General features: G+C 49.0%; 1 protein-coding gene and 1 non-coding gene across 2 annotated transcripts in view; one reads left to right on the top strand and one right to left on the bottom strand.

Annotated features, from left to right (window-relative positions):
- The window catches only part of NOX4 (NADPH oxidase 4), a 727,367-nt gene that overhangs the window by 121,589 nt on the left and 586,288 nt on the right, over positions 1-19,490 (top strand). Inside the window, exon 4 of the mRNA XM_086933983.1 lies at positions 2,607-2,691. Within this exon, the coding sequence (XP_086790109.1) occupies positions 2,607-2,691 (85 nt within the window). The remainder of the gene's footprint in view (positions 1-2,606; positions 2,692-19,490) is intronic.
- Positions 16,123-16,229, bottom strand: LOC147696875 (U6 spliceosomal RNA). The gene has a single exon (XR_015299513.1). It is a non-coding gene; the product is annotated as a U6 spliceosomal RNA (small nuclear RNA).

Below are 19,490 nucleotides of genomic sequence, written 5' to 3'. Positions count from 1 at the left end.
CTAAGAACTGCTCAGGGCAGGTGTTAGCTTTTGGAGATATTCGCGCTTTGCGCGAATATCTCCAAAAGTTGGTAATAGGAGATAGCGATGTTAACGACTGTTTCCAGTCGCTAACATCTTGGCACACCCACTTTGCATGTCATTAATGATAAATTTCACTGACATGCAAAGCGGGGCCCAAGATGGTCGCTATCTCCTACTAGCTGTCACTAACTGGTGTTAGCGACAGCTAGGTAATAGGGAGATAATTTTATCTCCGCTTTCTTGGCTTTTAAAGCCAAAAAAGCGGAGATAAACCCCCATATCACTAGTTCAACTAATACAACATCAAGAAATCGTGCGATATAACCTAGAAACACTATTTAAAGTACAGGCTTGTTTTGGAATAATAGTCAGAAATCCCAAGAACAACAGGGGTAGACTTGTTTCCAGTTCAAAATGAAGTTAAGCTAAAGTGCACAAAAGTAGCTACTGAGACTACAAATGGCAGAACCTATGGGCATATTATCAAGAAACTGCGTTAACATTATCGCCACTTTAGCGGCAGAAAACTGCCACTAAAGCGGCGATAATGGGCTTGATAATACGCCGTAGAGAATTCCGAAAGAAGACCATGTTCACACCAGAACATGGGCTTCTATGGGAATTCACAAGGGCGTATTATCAAGCCCATTATCGCCGCTTTAGCTGCAGTTTTCTGCCATTAAAGTGGCGATAATGTTAACGCCGTTTCTTGATAATATGCCCCCCAATTCCAAGAATCAGGATTTAAGGATATTTACGGTCTCATACAGAACTTATAAATAGAGAAAATCCACCAAGTGACCGAATTTTGAAAGCCATGAATTCATTAAAGAGTAGGAAAAACACCGCTTTTTACAGCACTCATGTACACATACATTCATACATGCAAACATGTATCCAGCATTCAACAAGAACTTACTGGCTGCAGGGACAACATTGAGTGGCAGGAGTGAGAATTAGAAAGGCCTCTGGCATTTCTGGAGGATGTGGGGAAGGTAGGGACTGCCAGACGTTCCTGCTGCTTCCTCTCATTGACTGACCTGGTCATCATTGGTCAGCCAATCGGGGGAGGACATTCCCTACATCCTCACCAAGTGAGAAGAAGTCTGTGAGAGTTGCTCTGCAACGAGGCATTATGACAGTCAGTCAGTTGTGGGCATTTCAGGGCTCAAACCTGAATCGCCCAGGTCTGAATCTATCTGTGATACTTCTCCTCATCTTGAGGGAGAGGATCTGAAAAGACTTTGCTGGGCTTATGAGGCCACTCCTTCAGGGCTTTGAAATCTTCAGTCTGGCAAAGGTTGGCCTAGGAAGCCAGACACTTTCACATTTTGTACGAGTCTGGTAGCTAAGGTCGGGTCTGGTGGCTCAGTGGACTAATGCGTCCCACTGCAGGGGTTTGTGTTTGACCTCATGGTCACAGGTTCAAATCTTGGTGGGTCCACCCAGCCTTTTATCCATCTGAGGTCAATAAAATGAGTACCTTTGAATAACAATAAACATCTGTTATTTAGCACCAAGGTACCTACGGGTGAACGTGCCCTTTACAAATACACAGGTTATATTATGTTAAAGCCCCTGGCTGCCTGACTCTGACGTAGTGTGTCAGTCAAGTTGCTTTTGCTCAAACTGACAAACACTAATCCTACTTTGCTATGGGCAGGCCCCTTCCTGCCTTAATGACAGGCTGCCACTGACATCTTATACTTGAAAGAGAGTACTCTCAAAAACATCTAACACAAAATATAGTATCTTCGAGGATAACTTTTCACATCTAAAGAGCATATACACCTTTCTTGGCAGACATGTTGGCGTAAATCTGTCATTAAGTTGTGAAAGTGTCCCACACATGCCAATATTTTTTCATGGTGTATGGGAAAGATTCCTCCACCCAGAAACTATATGAAGGAATACACCGGGAAAATAACCGAATACACATTTCCACTAATCCTAAACAGGCAGATTGTCTACTTGTGTAAAATAGTACCTTTTGGGGACAAAGTCTGCTATTTGTAGATTTCAAGAATACCTCCACTTTTTAATGCAAAAAGTTAAGATCTGATGAATATGACTGAAAGATTGTATTCTAGCTGTGATATTTTTGTGCTCGATATTCTGACATACCACCTCTGAAAATCATAGACTTATATTCACCTTTTAAGAAGGGTTCCTCTTATGGACACTCATGAAGCATACTACTACTTTAACTTCTTGCCTTATAGTAAGTAAGCACCGGTAGGGGTCACAGAGATATTCAGATTTCCTTCTGGTGGGAATGTGCCTGACAAAAGCACGCAGGGAGGGCATCAGTGATAATAATTTGCTTAAGTGTAAATTGTAGCACAGTTTTAAAATAGGACTTGTGGTCTAATTTCAGTCATACATATGGAAATTTGACTTCCAAAAGTTGGTCCACTCTAAAAAAAAATCTTAAATGCTCAGACTTGTTAACAATTTTATACATGCCATTTCTGTAGACAAAGTAGGGTAATTATAAATGTGCAAGCAACGATAAACTGCTCTGAGCACGCCGTTCAAGTCCGGATATATCTCCTCAGCTAAAAACCAAATTTTTTTTGTAGGTTCCGAGCAGGAAAACACGAAGGCTTTTGGATAAAAACAAGACCTTCCACGCAACATGTGGTATCACCATATGTGTAGCTTCAGGTAAGAATTCAGCATCGTTAATCATCCTTTACGCACATGTTGAGCATAGCAACAATCTGCCTGGAAGGGTCACTTGCAGGACCTGTTAAACTAGCAAAAGGCAATACCTCGGCGGGGATGCATTCGTGCGAATATAAGCAGTGGAGGGAATAATTTTTATCAGGAAGTGGATAGTGTATGAGCCTTGGAGGCTCTGTCAGAGAATGTGGCTGTCCAGGCCTGAGGTGATGCTGAATGAATGTAAAGCATGGGGGTCAAGCCTACATTGCAGAGACATGCTGGCTGTTTAAAGCAGGATAAAGAGAGTTTTGCTCGTATTTGACCTGTAGATCAATGGTTATTACCCTTTTGACATATGTGGACCCCCACTGAATCAAGGCTGAAATCTGGGGACCCCCCCTAAGTACTTATTGGCTGCCAGGACCCCTGTCCCTGAGCAATATCTATGATTTGGACAGCAAAACAATACACACAACTACAAAAACAAGTGTGCATCAAACAAATGCTCAAATATTTGAATATTTTGTGTAATTCATAATCAAATAGAAAAAAGTTTCAAATTTTCATTTTATTTGCTTATTTGTGTATACTTTATAATTTTAAGCCAGTTCTGGTGACTTAGTAGACTGTTGCGTCCACTCTAGGGGCTTGTGTTCAACCTCATAGTCACAGGTTCAAATCCCAGCAAGTCCACTCAGCCTTTCATACTTCTAAGGTCGATAAAATGAATACCATAGAGTTGGGTACCAATAAACATCTGTTATTCAGCACCAAGATACCCTTCTAGGTGAACATGTGCTTTACAAAAACACGTCATGTTATTGATTCATTTTAATATTATGTGCCCACTAGAGCAGGCCTCATGGACCCCCAAGGGTCCTCGGGCCACAGGTTAAGAACCACTGCTGTAGATGTTTCAAAATCATTAAAAAAAAATTGGCATGCCTAGAAGAAATGGATAAATGTTTGTGTCTAAATGTAGGGCAAACAGAGTGCACTGAAAATGGACATTCAAAGGTAGCCCTAGGGAAGACCTAAGTCTATATATGTGTCAGGTGCATGCTAAACTAGCGACTATTTAGAACGAGTTAAGAGGCAAAAAACTGGCCTCTGCTGCTGGCTCCTCTATAATGTGCAAGACCGAATTCTGCGACGTGAAACATCATATTCTTCATGCTGGGTATAGATTTGAAGATCACTGTTTGCAATGAAAGGGTCCTTTCAGGCGTTTGTGCATCGGGCCCTTACACTTCAGTGCTGGAGTACATATTGTAGTCAAGGCTGGCTGGTTCACTGTATAACTTTGACAAAGAATTCAGGAACTGAAGGCACTGCCTAAAAAGCATAACAAGCACTGACAGGAATGTGGGGCTGTTGGCAGAGAGGACTGGTAAGCAAACTGACAGATGCTGGCAGTCAGAAAATAGTTCCAAAAGTCTGTAACATAGATAAAGCTAAAGTTATGCGCTTGCAAGACCACATGGCCCCTTCAACAAGAGAAGGGTATCAGGATAGGCAAGATAGGCAGGAGCAAGGGGGGAGGGGGGCTGGCTATTATTTACCGAGACACTATGATAAGTACCACATATGAGCTGCCAGACATTAAGGGGGCAGAAGCTATGGCCTTTTGTCTTAATATCCATGACTCCTGAACGTTTTCTGGTGCCCTGGTATATCGCCCTCCGGGTCAACCTAAAGAATTCCTGGAGAGCATTGGGGATGTACTGAGCGATCTTGCGCTCGGATTTGCCCAATTTACGTTGCTAGGGGATCTTAATATCCATTTAGATTCACCTAAAGAACCAGGGGCAACCTGTTTTACGGATATAATTAGTGTCCTTGGCTTAACCCTGTTGACGCAGGAACCCACACATATAGCAGGTCATATATTAGACTGTATTTGCTCCAACTCAGACATCCTGACCATTAAACCCCCCTCTGTCCAAACCTGGCCAGATCACAAATTTATTCCTTTTGACCTTGTATTAAAACATAATGTCCCAGTGAAAGCCATAAAAAGAACAGTGGGCAGTCATAAACCTGACTGGAAAAAATTACTTATCCAGCCAGATCTTTTGGAGAAAGTAAGAGAGAGTTAACCCATACTAACTGGGCACACCTCGACAGACAATCAGCGGTTTTGCGAGTGGATCACGACACTAAGTAAGCAGTCAGACTCAATGAACTAAAAAAACTCTGGTGGTATTAAAAATAAAAAGAGCGCCCCATGGTTCTCACTAGCCCTCAAAGTAGAGTTAGGTGAAGTAAGATCATTGGAACGAAGGTGGCGTAGGAATTACGAAGCTGATGCCCGTAGTATTTATAAAGCAGCCCGTAGGCAGTACCACGCCTCAATTAAATCGGCGAAAAAAGCTTACTTCTTAGAGGCACTAGCCTCCTCTGAAAATGGACAGAAATACATATTTAAGATTGTAAACAGTTTCACAAACCCTAGAGCACTTTAACAGGAAATTCCCCCTTCCCTGCCTCTCTGCAACTCCATTGCTAATTACTTCGAAAAGAAAATTCTAGACATTGTTAAGGATTTTCCCCAACCTATATTGACTTCCCCAGATAAGGAAAGGGTGGAGCTGAGCAGGGAGAATAATTCTGACACGACCTGTTTCAACGTATTTGCCCCCATTTCCTTAGAGGAGTCACATCAGGCCATCCTATCTAGCAAATCTGGATCTCCCTTTGACCCCTGTCCTTCTTTGTTCCTAAAAGCTTTGGTCAAAGAGGTAAACCCGATTATTAATGGCATCATCAACTCGTCACTTGTCACCTCTGAGATTCCCCGTGATTGGAAATTAGCAGCCGTTAAGCCCCTTCAGAAAAAATCTTTACCTGATCCGACTATTCTTTCTAACTTGCGTCCCATCTTATTGCTCCCATTAGTGTTTAAACTGACCGAATCTTTTGTTAACAAACAACTCACGAAATTCCTAGAAGATAATAACATCTTGCACGCCAACCAATCAGGCTTTAGGTCCAAACACTCTACAGAATCCGCCCTCCTGTTTACGGCAGAGACCCTGCGAACCGCTATGGACCAAGGGAAGAAGGCCGTCTTGATATTACTCGACCTATCGGCGGCCTTCGATACGGTCTCACATACTATCTTGGTTCACCGCCTTCTTAACTCTGGGATAGGAGGAGTAGTGCTGACTTGGTTCAAAAATTTCCTCAGCCAAAGACGTCAAGTCACGGTACTGGGAGAATTTAACTCTGAAGAAAAATCCATCAGTACAGGGGTCCCCCAGGGCGCTAGTCTGAGCCCGGCACTCTTCAATCTATATATGGTCCCCCTGATTGAGCTTATTTCCTCTTACCAGATCAGCACAACATCTTACGCTGATGATACGCAGCTTATCCTGGTACTGGACAGGGAGCTGCCAGAAGCTGAAGAAAATCTTAAAAACTGCCTCACTGCCACATTTGAGTGGATGAAGATCAACCATCTCAAATGTAATTCGGGGAAAACTGAAATCTTGCCGTTCGGTCCCCAAAATGTGTTTTCTCCCAAACAGTGGTGGCCTGAAGATGCTGAAGCCCCTCCCAATACCATCTCCTCTTCCCGTAATCTGGGCGTTAAGTTTGATGACTTATTGTCATTCAAGCAACAAGCAATTGGCGTGGCTGGCACTTGCTTCCATATCATCAGAACTCTCAGGAAATGTTTTGACCTTTTCCCATTGTCAGCAAGGAAAACGGTAGCGGTGGCGCTCATAACATCAAGACTGGACTACTGCGGAGGGAGGAGCCAAGACAGCGACTGTGATGGCCGCCTGAGACCTCGGCTCCGCGGCCCTTCTCCTACCGAGTGGATATCCTGTAATTGATCCTGGACCTATTTCACGCTCCCGCGTCGGTGAGGACGCCCGGTCACAGGTCGCGTGATCCCGAGGTCTCTCCCAGCCATACACCCGGAGAAACATCCATTCGCATCTGGCGGCCTGCACTGGTGTTGGAACCGGGACTGTGCGTTAAAGAAGGGGCCGGGCACTGAGTGAACAACAGCGGTCACCCGTGCGGGGGAGGAGTCGGTCAGCTGGAGCAATGAGATGATCGGCTTGCTTCTTGCCGAGGACAGCTAGAACAACTAGCGTTGCGGATCGGAGTGTGCCCGGCGTAGTCATTTCGAGGGATTGTATAATTATGCGCCTAATTGCAGGTGAGCCGATCGGACGCTGTTGGCCGCCCGGCCCGCTTTTGACGGGCTGCTCCCGAATTTTCGCATGAACTGCTCCCTTTCACGGATGGATCGCATCGGATGTTGCCAATTAGGCATTTATTTGTGCTGCCCCTACAGAACTGCTGCAATACTATGGAGCCTGATATGCCTTTGTTTGAGGCTCGGCCCCACATGTTAGTGGAGCGGCTTGCTGACCAAATCGATAATATGAAGTGTAACACCCGAAGTGCTGGCTTGCAGCAAGGAGGGGAGTGCATGGAAATGAGGAGCGTGGAAGTGTTGGCACATGGAGTTGGATTAACGTGTCGTGACCTTCTAGCGGCTCTTAGTGCCCTACACTCCACCCTGGAACATGGCGCCCAAGCATTGGGGAATAAATTGGATGCCGTGGTGTCTACCTTGAGACTTTCGATACCAGACAGTCTTCAGGCTCACGATGACCTGCCTGGATCTGTACCCGGGAGGAGCGCGATGGCTGCCCCTGTGAACATTGTAACACCGGAGGTCCCGGTTCGTGTGGTAACTGGTGCGCAGGGTTCCGGATGTTCGGACTGTTTGGTAGGACTAACACTGGATCCAGAGGTGGCAGTATCGTTCTACGCTATGCTCCCACAGACCCTAGTGATGTCTCAGACACTGTTGTACATTTTGTTTCTCCTCTCCCTCCTGGATATTGTGCATATGACCTGGAAGATACGCTTCGGAGCGGTATCAAGATCGTTGGACTGCCATGCTGATGACTGTGTTTGTATTCGGATATGTCGCCTCCTTGTGTGTGGATTGCAGTCTGGGCTATACTTGAGGCTCCGTTCCCTCGCAATATTCGTTATGGGAATGGGTCGACTGCGGCTGGACTCCGTTGGTGTATTAGATCGCACGGGACAGGGTTGAGGTCGTGTCCTAGATTGCTGGAGTTTGATTTCCTGGTGACCATGTGGGACATGCCTTTTGTTGATTGAAATGATGGTCGCCCGGGTGCCGATTTGAAGAGCCGGGGTTCGGATGGGTGGGTGGCTGGGGGCCAGTATACTAATTCTCTCTCCTCCTCCACTTTCTTTCTCTTTCGTCTTACTATATTTCGTGTCTCCTATTTAGGGCGACGGGCACACTGCTGGGGTGGTAGGTCATGGCCTTCTGCAGGGGTGCGGGGTGGGGGATTCTTTCTATTTTCTTGTTTCCTCTTTGGTTCTATGGCCCTTTTTCTTTATTCTTTTTCTGCGTTATCGTTCCACAGGGTTCCTGTAGTGTACTCAGTTTTTGTGGGGTGGGGCATTGTTTTATCACGTATAGTGATTGTATTGATGGCTACTTTGTATTGTTTACTTTGCCCTTCACTCCCACTTTAACTGTTATGCTGGTTGCTTTTACACATTTTATGGCCAGCTGTAGGTCCTGAAACGATCGCTTGGCATTGATCCTGTAATTTCTAGAAGCTTTTAAAAAGAAACCTCTTTCATCCTGGTATCGTTATGGTACGGTCATTATCCTGAGCTACAATGGGGCAATTTGACGGCGGAATGTTGCATGCTATGGCTTCATTGATTTGCTTGCCCGTGATTGTAACTGCTTTAAGAACAATAAAGGTTTACCAAAAAAAAAAAAGACTGGACTACTACAATAGCCTGTATGCGGGAGCGAATAAATCTGTGCTCCACAGGCTGCAGATGGTCCAGCATGCCACCGCTCGCCTGGTCCTTGGCTGGCCCAGAAAGTCATCTGCCTCGGCTGCACTTAATGCCCTCCATTGGCTTCCAATACATAAGCGTATTCTATTTAAAATTTTAGTCATAACTTTTAGAGCTTTTCATTCACAAGGGCCCAGGTATCCGTCAAAAGGCTTTAAACGCTACTTACCCACTCGGAGTTTGAGGTCCTCTAACCAGAATTTATTAGTAACCCCAAAATTCAGGCTTGTTACCAAAGGTGAGAAATCTCTTGCTGTCTTGGGTTCCAGAGCATGGAACAAATTGCCACCTCAGCTTTGGCAAATCTCAACAGAATCCCACTTCAGGAAAGCCCTAAAGACCTGGGTTTTCTCTCTTACTGATGCTGCTTGTAAAGCTCTAGTGTAAAAGGTGTAGTGTCCTTCGAACTGCTTCAGCTAACCGACCTATTTCATCTGGGCTGGTATTAAGCGCCAAGATGCTCCTTGGAGTGGTAGTAGCGCTATAGAAATGTACTTTACATTACATTACATTACATCCTATTAAGCAGCAGTGTGAAAAGGATATAACAAGCATTTTCAATGTAATTTGTCTCGCATTTGGTTCGAGTTAGAGCTATTGGCATTGTAAATGACAATGTCTTTTACCTATGTGTTTTGGTTTGGCGTGTAGTTGATGTATAAACAGAGACACAGCTGCAGCACTGCCTAGACGACTTAAAACAATGAATTACTACTGGGATCAGAAAAGCAACCGTAGCACTGCCTAGAGGACTTAGAATGAGGAATTACCAATGAGACCAGAGAAGCAGCTGCAGCACTGCCTAGAGGACATAGAATGAGGAATTACTGTCGGGACCAGAGAAGCAGATGCAGCACTGTCTAGAGTACTTATAATGAGGAATGAGCACACGGCCACTGTGGCTCATGACGAGCTAAGCTCGTCAAGAGCACCGGGGTGCTGTGCGCGCCCCCCTCCCCCCAGCACAGCGGGGGAATTAGCCCCTCAGGCAATGGGTTAAAGGGCTTTGATACCTTTATTTGCGCTGTATACAAATTTTAAAAATAAAAAGGAATGATAGGAGAAGTGCTTGCAGGTTTTTGAGTTGGGGGAGAGAAACGATGCACTCTGTAGAGTGATGAAATAAAGCATGTTTGTATATCAGGGCGATGTGGCTGGGGTTGATTGGGGAAGAGGCGACGGAGGACAGAGGGAGTGTAAACAAACACATGAGCACCTTGTGAGTGCTCAAAGCAACAAGATTCACAGTCACTTTGCAGTGTAACTAAATACATACCAAAGATAATTCACCATGGCTTTGAATAGTGATGTAATGGCCTGGTGTCAGGTTGTCAGGCTACTCATTAAGTTTCCAGTTATGTACTTTTGTCTGAAAGGCTAATTAATTATCAATGTTGTACTCTTGCTTGCATTGACGCCAATTAGATTGCCACACCTGAAATCAAGAATTTATATGTGAGGATTTCAGGACAGGAAACAGTATCTATAATGATCTAGAGTCAGGTGGTCATAACACCTTGGGACATGGAGAGAGAAGACAGTCTTACCTGGGCATTGCTATCTTAGTTGAGATTGTGTGTTTGCGGTGATGCTGTTTAGAGAATATTTGCTTCCTAAACCCAGAAAAGATATTCAGTGTCACAGAATCCAGATCTAGGAACACTTCTGTATACATTCTTAAGGAATTAGTAAAATGCTCTTCCAATGTATAGACACGAGGCGACAACCTTGACCGCATGTTTTTTGCATTTTTATGTACTTTCTTTTTTTGGGTACTACAGCGGGGTTGATTAAGTAACTCATAAGCACTTAAATTGGTAGCAACGTTTTGTCTTGCTTCAGTCATATAGAGTGTAAAATAGTAAATACACTAAAGGATAGCAGCATTACCTGAGCAGAAGTAACTGTCAGATGTTTCCACAGATGCTTCCCTTTTTTGTTACCTTCTTGACATGTGGGTTGCTTCTAGCCACTCCCACAGCGCACGCGTGTTAGCTTGGTAACTCCCCTTTTCAGCTACTCCTGTCTGCGCTTGCATGTTGACTTGGACGTGCCCTCTCCCATGCTGCTACTCCTGCCTGCTCCACCAAGATGGGTTGGAAATGCCCTACATGCAGGTACTCCAGCCTGTGTACTCAATTTAGCTTGCAAATGCACTGTGCTGCCACAAAAATGTAATGTATTCATGAATTCCTGCAGCACACAAATGTTGCCTTTATAATTCCCCAAGTGCAGGTACCCCTGCCTGTGCTCATATGCTGACTTGGGAATGCCCTCCCCACCCCTGTAGCTCCTCCTGCTTGTGCATGCATGTTCACTTCTAAATGCACCCCGTACAACTACTCCTGCCTGCTCATCCAGGTTGACTTCAGAATAGCCCTTCTGCCTGCTGCCTAGGTTGACTGGAAATGCTCCCCCATGTAGCTACTCTTGCCTGCGCACGCGTGTTGATTTCGAAACGCGGTGCACACATGTTAACCTGAAAATGCCATCCTCAAAGCTTTGCCCTCTGTAGAAGGTAATTCCGCACATTACACACTTGCTTCTATTCAGAGACAGCTGTTTAGCATTCTCCTCCCAAAAACTGACTACATTGTGCTACTTCAAAGAACTGCTGCAAAGACTGCTCATTTCAAACAAAGCGCTGCACTTAATTCTTTCACTGGCTGGGATTTTCAAAGCTCCCATTTAAAGAAATCCCAATTTGCAGTTTCTCTATAAAAGGCAGTCGAGTGGGGCTTTTAAATTCAAAGGGTTCCTCAAATGCAGAATATTCAATGGAGATTCCTTCATGCCCAGAGTCTCTACCAGGAAATCCCTCCCAACCCCTCCCCTGAGATCCTTTCAAATGGACCATCACCTGGTGGTACTTCGGTAAAACCCTCCATTGTGTGCTCCTACTCTCGGTAACCAGCAGATTTTTTAAATACCAGAACTAAAATCATAAGCGATTCCTAAAAAAGATCTGAGCAGCAAGTAAAAGTTGCTGGTTTGAGTGCAGCACAGATAGCTGCGGGGCACACTGCTGAGCCACCCGGTGCACTCCGGAGGTGGCGTGCCTCTTAACCTCATCGATGCTTGAGATATTCTTCTCCTGTGCTGGGCCATAATAGAACTGGGTGTGGTCATGACGAGCTCAGCTCGTCATGAGCGCACGAGCACCGTGCCTCATGACGAGCTCAGCTCGTCATGAGCATCGAAGGGGTTAAAGGCACGCGGGGTGGAATCACTTCAGGGACTGGGCCACACCTTCGGCGTACAAGGGCCAAATCCTTCCGTGCACTGGTATGTGCATAGCTGATAGAGAACCTGCTCCCTAAGATGGAACAGTGCTTAGTTGGCACAGTCGGAAGAATTAGCGAAGATCCATGCGCAGTAGTCGTTCTCCCTCTGTTACCATGGCAATGAAATCTTCCTTGAAGTAGGTTTGTTAAAGAGAGGCGTAAGGCCCCAAGGGGTGACCGCGCTGGTTTACAAAAAAAAGTTGAGTTTGGCGAGGTGTGCGCCTACCATAAAAGTTAAACCAGTAAAAGTTAAAGCGCAGCTGTCCTGTTCACCCTACAAGCGAGCGCCGTGGCGGTGGGGTGTTGAAGCAAGGAGAGGCACCCAGAGCGGCCATAACAAGCTTGCATGGTTAAAAAGCGCAATCCTAAACATAAGCAGATTGTATATTTATTTATTTTGAAGGTTTTATATAGCACGAACATGACCCTTGCGGGTATTAGAGCGCTTTACAACAAATATAGGAAATAGATATATACATACAAAATACTAATATTGCAGGGCTGTATGAATAACTGTGCCCATTTTGTATGAAAATATTTACATTAACTTTCATCGATTTCAATGCTAAATTGGTGCCCCTGTGTTTGAACAAGCAGGAGGGAGTAGGCAGCTGAAGCCAAAGAGAGGGAGTGAAGGGAGAGGAGAAGGCGTCCGCTGCAACCCGGGAGAGGGAGCTAGCATGGCTGTATGCAGTGCCTGAACGTAAAGAAGCAAAAAGAAGAAAAAAGTGTTCTAAAACTAATAAATGACAGAACGAATAACAGGACATATAACAGGGGCGTCCTTATGGGAGGTTACAATAAGAGAAAAGGTGGTACTAAGGAGGGACTACAAAGCCTATTAACCCTTTCGATGCTGATGACGAGCTGGGCTCGTCATGGTGCACAGTGGTCGTGTGCTGATGACGAGCCCAGCTCGTCATAAAACAATGAAAATAGCAATTTCCAGCACAGGAGGGGAATTGCCTTAGCAGCGAAGGTGTTAAGCAATGAAAAGCCACAATTTACAAAGGACAGTGACAGGTGGCATTTAAAAAACTGGGCAGAAAGTGGAAGGAGCCTCATGCCCATATCCTGAATACAGAATGTCTTGAACAGACAGTGCAAGTGCTGCCTAGGTGAGACCTAAAAACATATCCTGCCTGTGTAGGAGTAGTGAGTGTGCAGCATGTCCCCCAATCTGTCCCCGGCTCTGCCTTTGAGTGGGAGACATGTTATCTCAAAAGCTCAGTGTTGCTTTGTTTGCCCGACCAGTACCTTCCCTCCCATCATGGCCTACTAGGATGACCAAATCTTTCTTTCTTGGCTCCCTACCCGAGGCCTCAGGATGAAGGGAGCCTACTAACGGTCCCCAAAGTCAGTGTCTGACAGCCTTTTCATGTCAGACAGGCCAACTGGGAAAGTCTGTTGGAATCTGACATCGTAATCGTTCAGTCGGAAACCCTGTCCGCAGACCTGTATTAGTTGTTTTGAATGTATATTGAATCAATATGTGGCTGTTATCCTGTTCATCACTTAATTACACAAACAGTGTCAACATGTGGCAGATGTCATATGTGCGGGTGTTGTGCACCAGAAATCACAGGCTCAAATGAAGTACTAGCGCAAAGAATAAGCAGAATTTTGCCAGACGATATAGCTGGTCATTAAGGGGCTTATTACGAGTTTGGCAGCCTTGAGACTGCCGAACCCATAGTGGCGGTCTGACCACCGTAACCTAGGTGGTCCGACCGCCTGATTATGAGTCTGGCAGTCGGACAGCCACCAGCCCCCCACAACACTGCTGGCACTGCCAGGATCCTGGATCTTGAGGTGCTGGCAGTGTTCAAAGTGGGGAGGAATTGAGGCGGTGCCGAGTCCAGCACCGCAGTCCTTATTCCGACTTGCTTTTCTGCAAAGCCTTTCGATGGTGGTATAACCGCCATGAAGAAGCTGGCGGAACGTCAAGGAGGGGGCCCCAAACCGGGCCCCTAGGCATCATTGCCCATTTCGTTATGTGACTGGGGGAACATGTTGTGCCGCCCCATGCCTGCACTGTGGTGCATGCACTGTGTGGCAAGCACAACATGGTGCATGCCGGCAGTATGCTCATAACAGTGCAGGCGCGTCTGGGCTGCTGCTTCGGCTTCAGTCTCACTCAGTGAGCATAAGCATGCAGACAGCCAAAACCATGACATGGTCTTGTGGTGGATCCAGCTTCGGCGGTCCAGCAGTAAGACCACCAAAGTCGTAATAAGGCCCTTAACCTCTGTCTTGAACGTACAACTAATGTGGCAAGATAAAAAACACATTTTCTGGCATCTTTATTGCTCATTCACCTCCTGAACCCCAGCATTGTTTTTAGGGTGCTATGGCTGCGCTGCACTCCTGTTTCCAGCGCCGATGCCAGGTCATTATTTTAAAACCTAAGCATAAAGGTCAAATTACAGTGCCTGAAAGATGTGTGTGTTTTTTTTTAAGATACGTTTAAAGGTACATGGTGTGAAGATCATTTTTTACCTTCATATCAGGGTTGAAAAATCTGCCATGTGGTGAATAATAAATTATTTCCAGGAAATATATAAATCAGCGAGAGTAGCTCTTGCTTCTCTCCTGCTCCTCACCGCCCCGCACCTCCGTTGCACCGCCCACTATGACATTGTTCCTTAATATGAAAGACATTACACTGTAAGTGTAGCTTAGGTGAAGTGAGGCATAATACATGTTAAATTCTGGGTAAAATATGTCTCTCACTGAAATTACTTTAATGTATCTTTGAAGTTTAACTTTGATAACCCTGTAGCAGCGTTCATGCTAAATATATCTGGAATGCAGAGAGACATCTTTATTTTGGCACGTAAAAGAGACGCCTTTTTAATTGGTGCTCAAAAAAATATGCAACTGTCATGCATGTCACCAGTGGGTTTGCTCTTGTGCAATGCTAATGTGGCACTTACTGTTTTCATTATGTGTCTTGTTGAAGATGTCTTGTCTCCATAGTCAATGTTGGGGTACTTTTGTGATATCACAGCTGCTGGCTGAAGGACATGCATAATTTAACTGTGGTTCGGGCGCTCTCGTGTTGCTTCATGTGGCATTAAAGTTAATTATTTTGTGTGCTGTATCATATTCGCAGGGAATGCCCCGGTTACTTACCGGTAATCTTCATTACTCCGAGTATAGTCTTCCTCGCCACATGAGTTACAAAGTGAGCTTTAGCTCCACAACAGAACCCTCCAAAGCAAAAAGAAACCACCTCCCACCCCCTCTCAACATGGCCGACCAGTCCCACCTGACCTCTATAAGAGGCGGGCCGGCCCAACCAATCAGCCTGATCTACCAAGCAAACAATGAAGCCGATAGCCAGACAGGGAGGGGGGGAGGGAACTCATGTGGCGAGGAAGACTATACTCGGAGTAATGAAGATTACCGGTAAGTAACCGGGGCATTACCTCCTCATTAGTCTTCCTCGCCCCCTGAGTTACAAAGTGAGCCAATACCCAAGCCAACAAGGCTTCATTGACCACCATAACAACAACACCACACGGTGATGCAGAGAAACCAACCCAAGGTTGAAGTATAACAACTGAAAAGAAAACAGGGGACACAGGAAACCTGAAACCAAGACCTCCAGGAAAAGGAGGCCAACCAGGAGTCGCAGCTCCAGCACTCAGAACGGCCCCAGCGAAGTCCCCCCGGGACTGCTAGAAACCCACGTACCAGGCGGGGGACGACCACGCCGAAGCCAGATAAAACACCCACTAAGGGGGCCCAGGGAACAGAGCCACACCTCGCGGACCGACCCTGGGCCCCCGCCGGATCCACCGAACCCAGCGAAGCGTAGGGAAGGATGCCAACCTGAGTAAGCCCGCGAACCAAGGTGGAACGAGGGCTAGCGGCCCGAACGAACCGGGCCAAAAGACACAACACAGGTCAACCCATCGGGGAAGGAAAGACGTGCGGCCAAGAGAAGCCAAAACAGCACGCCGAACAACCAGCACGGACAAGGGTGGAACCGCGTTGGCCGGGAAAAGCGGTAAAGATACCACCTGAGACCGAGGCCCCAGGGAAGGAACCCCGGGAAGGACATGGGGGACATGCCGGAGGAACAACCCCGTCCGGCAAAACCCGCAAGAAGGGAGCGGAGGAACGACCCCCGCACGCCCATCTGCCCAGCAGACACCATCGCCACCAGGGAAACCCACCTGAAAGGCGAGGAACCGCAAAGCCACCGAGGGCCGGGGCCCAAAAGGGCGGACCCTGAAGAGCTCGTAGAACGAGAGAGAAAACTCCTGTGGAACGCCTCACGAATTTGCGAGTCTCCCTCGCGCAGGGGCCCTGCAAATCTCCACAGTAACGTACCACTATTAGTATCTGTGCAGCCGAAGCGAGCACCCAAGGGGGAGACCGGCAGAGCGCCCGTGGGCGAAGGATAATATCATCGGAGCCAAGCGAGCCACCAAGGAAACCAGGCCGTCGAACACCGGGCCCACAGGAAAGAAGGGGCCACGTTCCAGGAACACCCCTCAGACCGGAAAACCCAGACCCGCAAGGGGACCACGGAGGCGGGGACAGCACCAAGCCGACCGCGCCCATGCGAGAAGGGCGCCCAGCGCCGGGCACAGGCAGAGCACGTGGCAGACCTGCGGGAACCCCGTAGCAAGCCACAACCCCGAGCATCCGCACCAGAACCGGGCCTGCCGAAGGAGGCAGGCCAGCCGACAAGAGCCGGCACAACACCGATGCCGAGAGCGGGGGACCCAACCACGGTATGGGAAGATCCGGGATCGGCCAGGAGGCTCGAACCATCAGCTCGCCATAGGAGAGGGTACCCGGGGCGGCGGACCCCGCCGGGAACCAAAAACAGGAACGCACCACGACTTGCGTGGCAACCATGCGCGGGTGCCAGGCACCACACCACTGCAACGTTCCATGCGCTGCTGAGCCGAGCGCCCATGAGCACCCCGGCTCTGCCCAAGCGCATACTGTCGAGGACCCACGATCTCAGAGGGCACGGGGGAGATGCGTACAGCAGACCGAAAGGCCACGCGGAAGACAGGTAATAAGGACCGGAAGGAGGAGTAGAACCCGGGCCGGAGGGCCGAGCCCCCCTCCGTGAACAGAGACCTCGGAGGCAGACCGAGCCGAGGCCCCCGGCGTTGAAACACCACCGGGGCAGGGCGAGACCATGCAACGAAGGCCAGACCCGACTCCGTCGGACCCCGGGGGAAGACAGCCCGAAGGGCCAGGACCGGTGACACCCCCATCAGGGCGCCCAACCCGACCAAGACCCGGGGACCCAAGCACCGGCAAATGGAATGCCACACGAAAACGTGCAGGGGCCAAGCCAGTCACCGCCAAGGCTAGTAAAAGTGCTGCCGAAGCGAGCACAGCAAAAAGACGGCCGGCCAGGAAGACATCCAGCAACCCCCGAAGCACGAGGTGCTGAGCGGCCGCCGGAGAACCCAACGACCTCCAAACGACCCGGCGCCAAAGGACGCCCCCCCCCTGAAAGAACCAGAGGGAAGTACCGGAGACACCGCCAGATGTGAAGCCTCATTCCCATGGGGGGGGGACAAAAACGAGGCCGTGAGGAAGCACACGGCCAGACAGGGAACCCCAAGACCCACACCCGGCGAATAAGATCCACCAGGCGGGCCAGGAGCACAGCTCCCCCCCCCCCCGCACGGGCCCGAAGGCAAGCCCAATGGAAGCACCCGCAACCGAGAGCGGGGACCCTCACACGCAGGCCGGCCCCACAGGCCAATCCATGGTCCCAGAAAAACCTACAGGAGAGACAATGGAAGGAGTGGGGACCCCAACCCGTCGAGACGGTGGGTACCAAATGGAATTCCAGTGAATGCAAAGCGCTCAGCTACCCGAAGGCATACCTGCACTGGGAGCCTTCGGGAAGATCAAGCAAGCTATAGCCCAGAGTCAAATGGTGCAGGGCTAACCTGCCTCCGGTGCCGGGGATCGAATCATTTCCCCCGCAGAAAATCCGCAAGACCGGACCGCAAGCCCGAAGAGCCCGAGAACCGGGACAGCCACGTCCCAGGACGGTATGCAACGGAGGCAACCGCCCCCCCCCTCCCCCCCCCAGGGGGCCCCCTGGAGTGAGAGGGCCGAAAGTCAGTCTCTAAGGGTGAGACAGGGAGCGGCCGAACCAGCATGAGACCGGTCACCGCCGAAACTCGGGCCCGGACCCGCCGAAGGACCCCACCCATGCAAGGGCGGGACGTCCTCACCTGAACTGCGCAGGGGCCAAGCCGGCCGACACAGAAGCGCAACATGATGCGAAAATCGCGCACAACCCCCCCGCAAGGGCACAAGGCGTAAGCACGAAAGCCGCTGTTTCATAACAAAACACATGTACTAGTAAGGTGCCCATTCACCCCTACGGGAATCTTGGCGCTGAATAACAGATGTCAGTTGTTACCCAACGCAATGGAAAAAATCACACTGACCACTGATGGCTGAAAGGCCGAGTGGGCCCGCCGGTATTTGAACCTGCGACCACGAGGTCAACACCAGCCCCTGCAGTAGATGCATCAAACCACGGAGTCACTAGCCCCGAAAGACCCAACCCGGCCCACTCCCTGAGGCCCAAGGAGGAGGCCAGGTCCACGACCCGCCGAGGTGGGGGAATCGAACCCCGCCTCTGCACCAGGGTCTGATTCGCATCTCCACAGCCGCAGAATGGGACAACACGAGTGGAACACTCGCGACCGGCTCAACCCGACGGCCCAGGGCGAGTCCCCCAGGGCGCCAGAAAAGGGAACACGGACGAAAGGGAACTGTCCCCATGCCGCACCGCGCCCCCTCAGAGCGCGCCAGACAAGCACCGGCACTCTGTACATGAGGCAACCTCACAGGCCCTATGGCTGCACGAAGAAGGAATAAACACTACCCCTTCACCTCGTGTTGTATGTCAACAGCCCGGCCATACAGGGCACAAAAAACCGTTAGAAATTTCCACGTGGGATACCTCCACAGCATAGGCAGGATTCGAACCCTGGCCCGTGCGGACCGTCCCTACTCTCATCAGCACCACACGACGTGTACCGAAGGCACAAGTCCCTTTGAGCTAATAACAGCCGAAACGCGGAGCACATGAAAATGAAATGGTTCCCCGGACCTCCGAGAAGGAGACAGACGCGCTGCCAATCCGACGAATGGAACGCACCTGGAGGCACTCATAACTGAACAGTACTCGCAATTACTCGAGTATTCACGTCATCAGCAATTGCGTGCCGAAGAGTAACACTTCAAATACTCTGGGCCCGCCCCCGAGAGGTGGGAGGCGCCCGGAACCAATCATAGCGCGGCAAACCGCCGCGGCCCGTAGGGCAGCCACCTCCATTAAGGGAGGCAGATGGGAGACCCGGCCGCGACCAGCGTCCCAGGTTCGCAGGAGGGGAGCACCCGGTCCGGATCGCAGAGCCCCCGAGGACCCGCCGAGAAAAAGGTAGGACCGAGTCCGCCCCCCCCCCCTCCAGGTCAGATGCCGGACCAGCGGCCTCACAACAATCAGCGCGGCGCCCCGCCGAAGCGCCGCTGATCTGCAAGGCTCCAGCACGGTGTCTTTAGAAATCAGTGCTTACATTGCAACAGAGGTATTCGGTGCTCAGCACAGGCCCTGAATCAGCAACACCG

The sequence above is a fragment of the Lissotriton vulgaris genome, chromosome 8 (genome assembly GCF_964263255.1).
Source record: "Lissotriton vulgaris chromosome 8, aLisVul1.2, whole genome shotgun sequence".
Lineage (NCBI taxonomy): Eukaryota > Metazoa > Chordata > Amphibia > Caudata > Salamandridae > Lissotriton > Lissotriton vulgaris.
The sequence above is the reverse complement of the archived record's forward strand: the minus strand, read 5'-3'. Positions and strand labels throughout refer to the sequence as shown.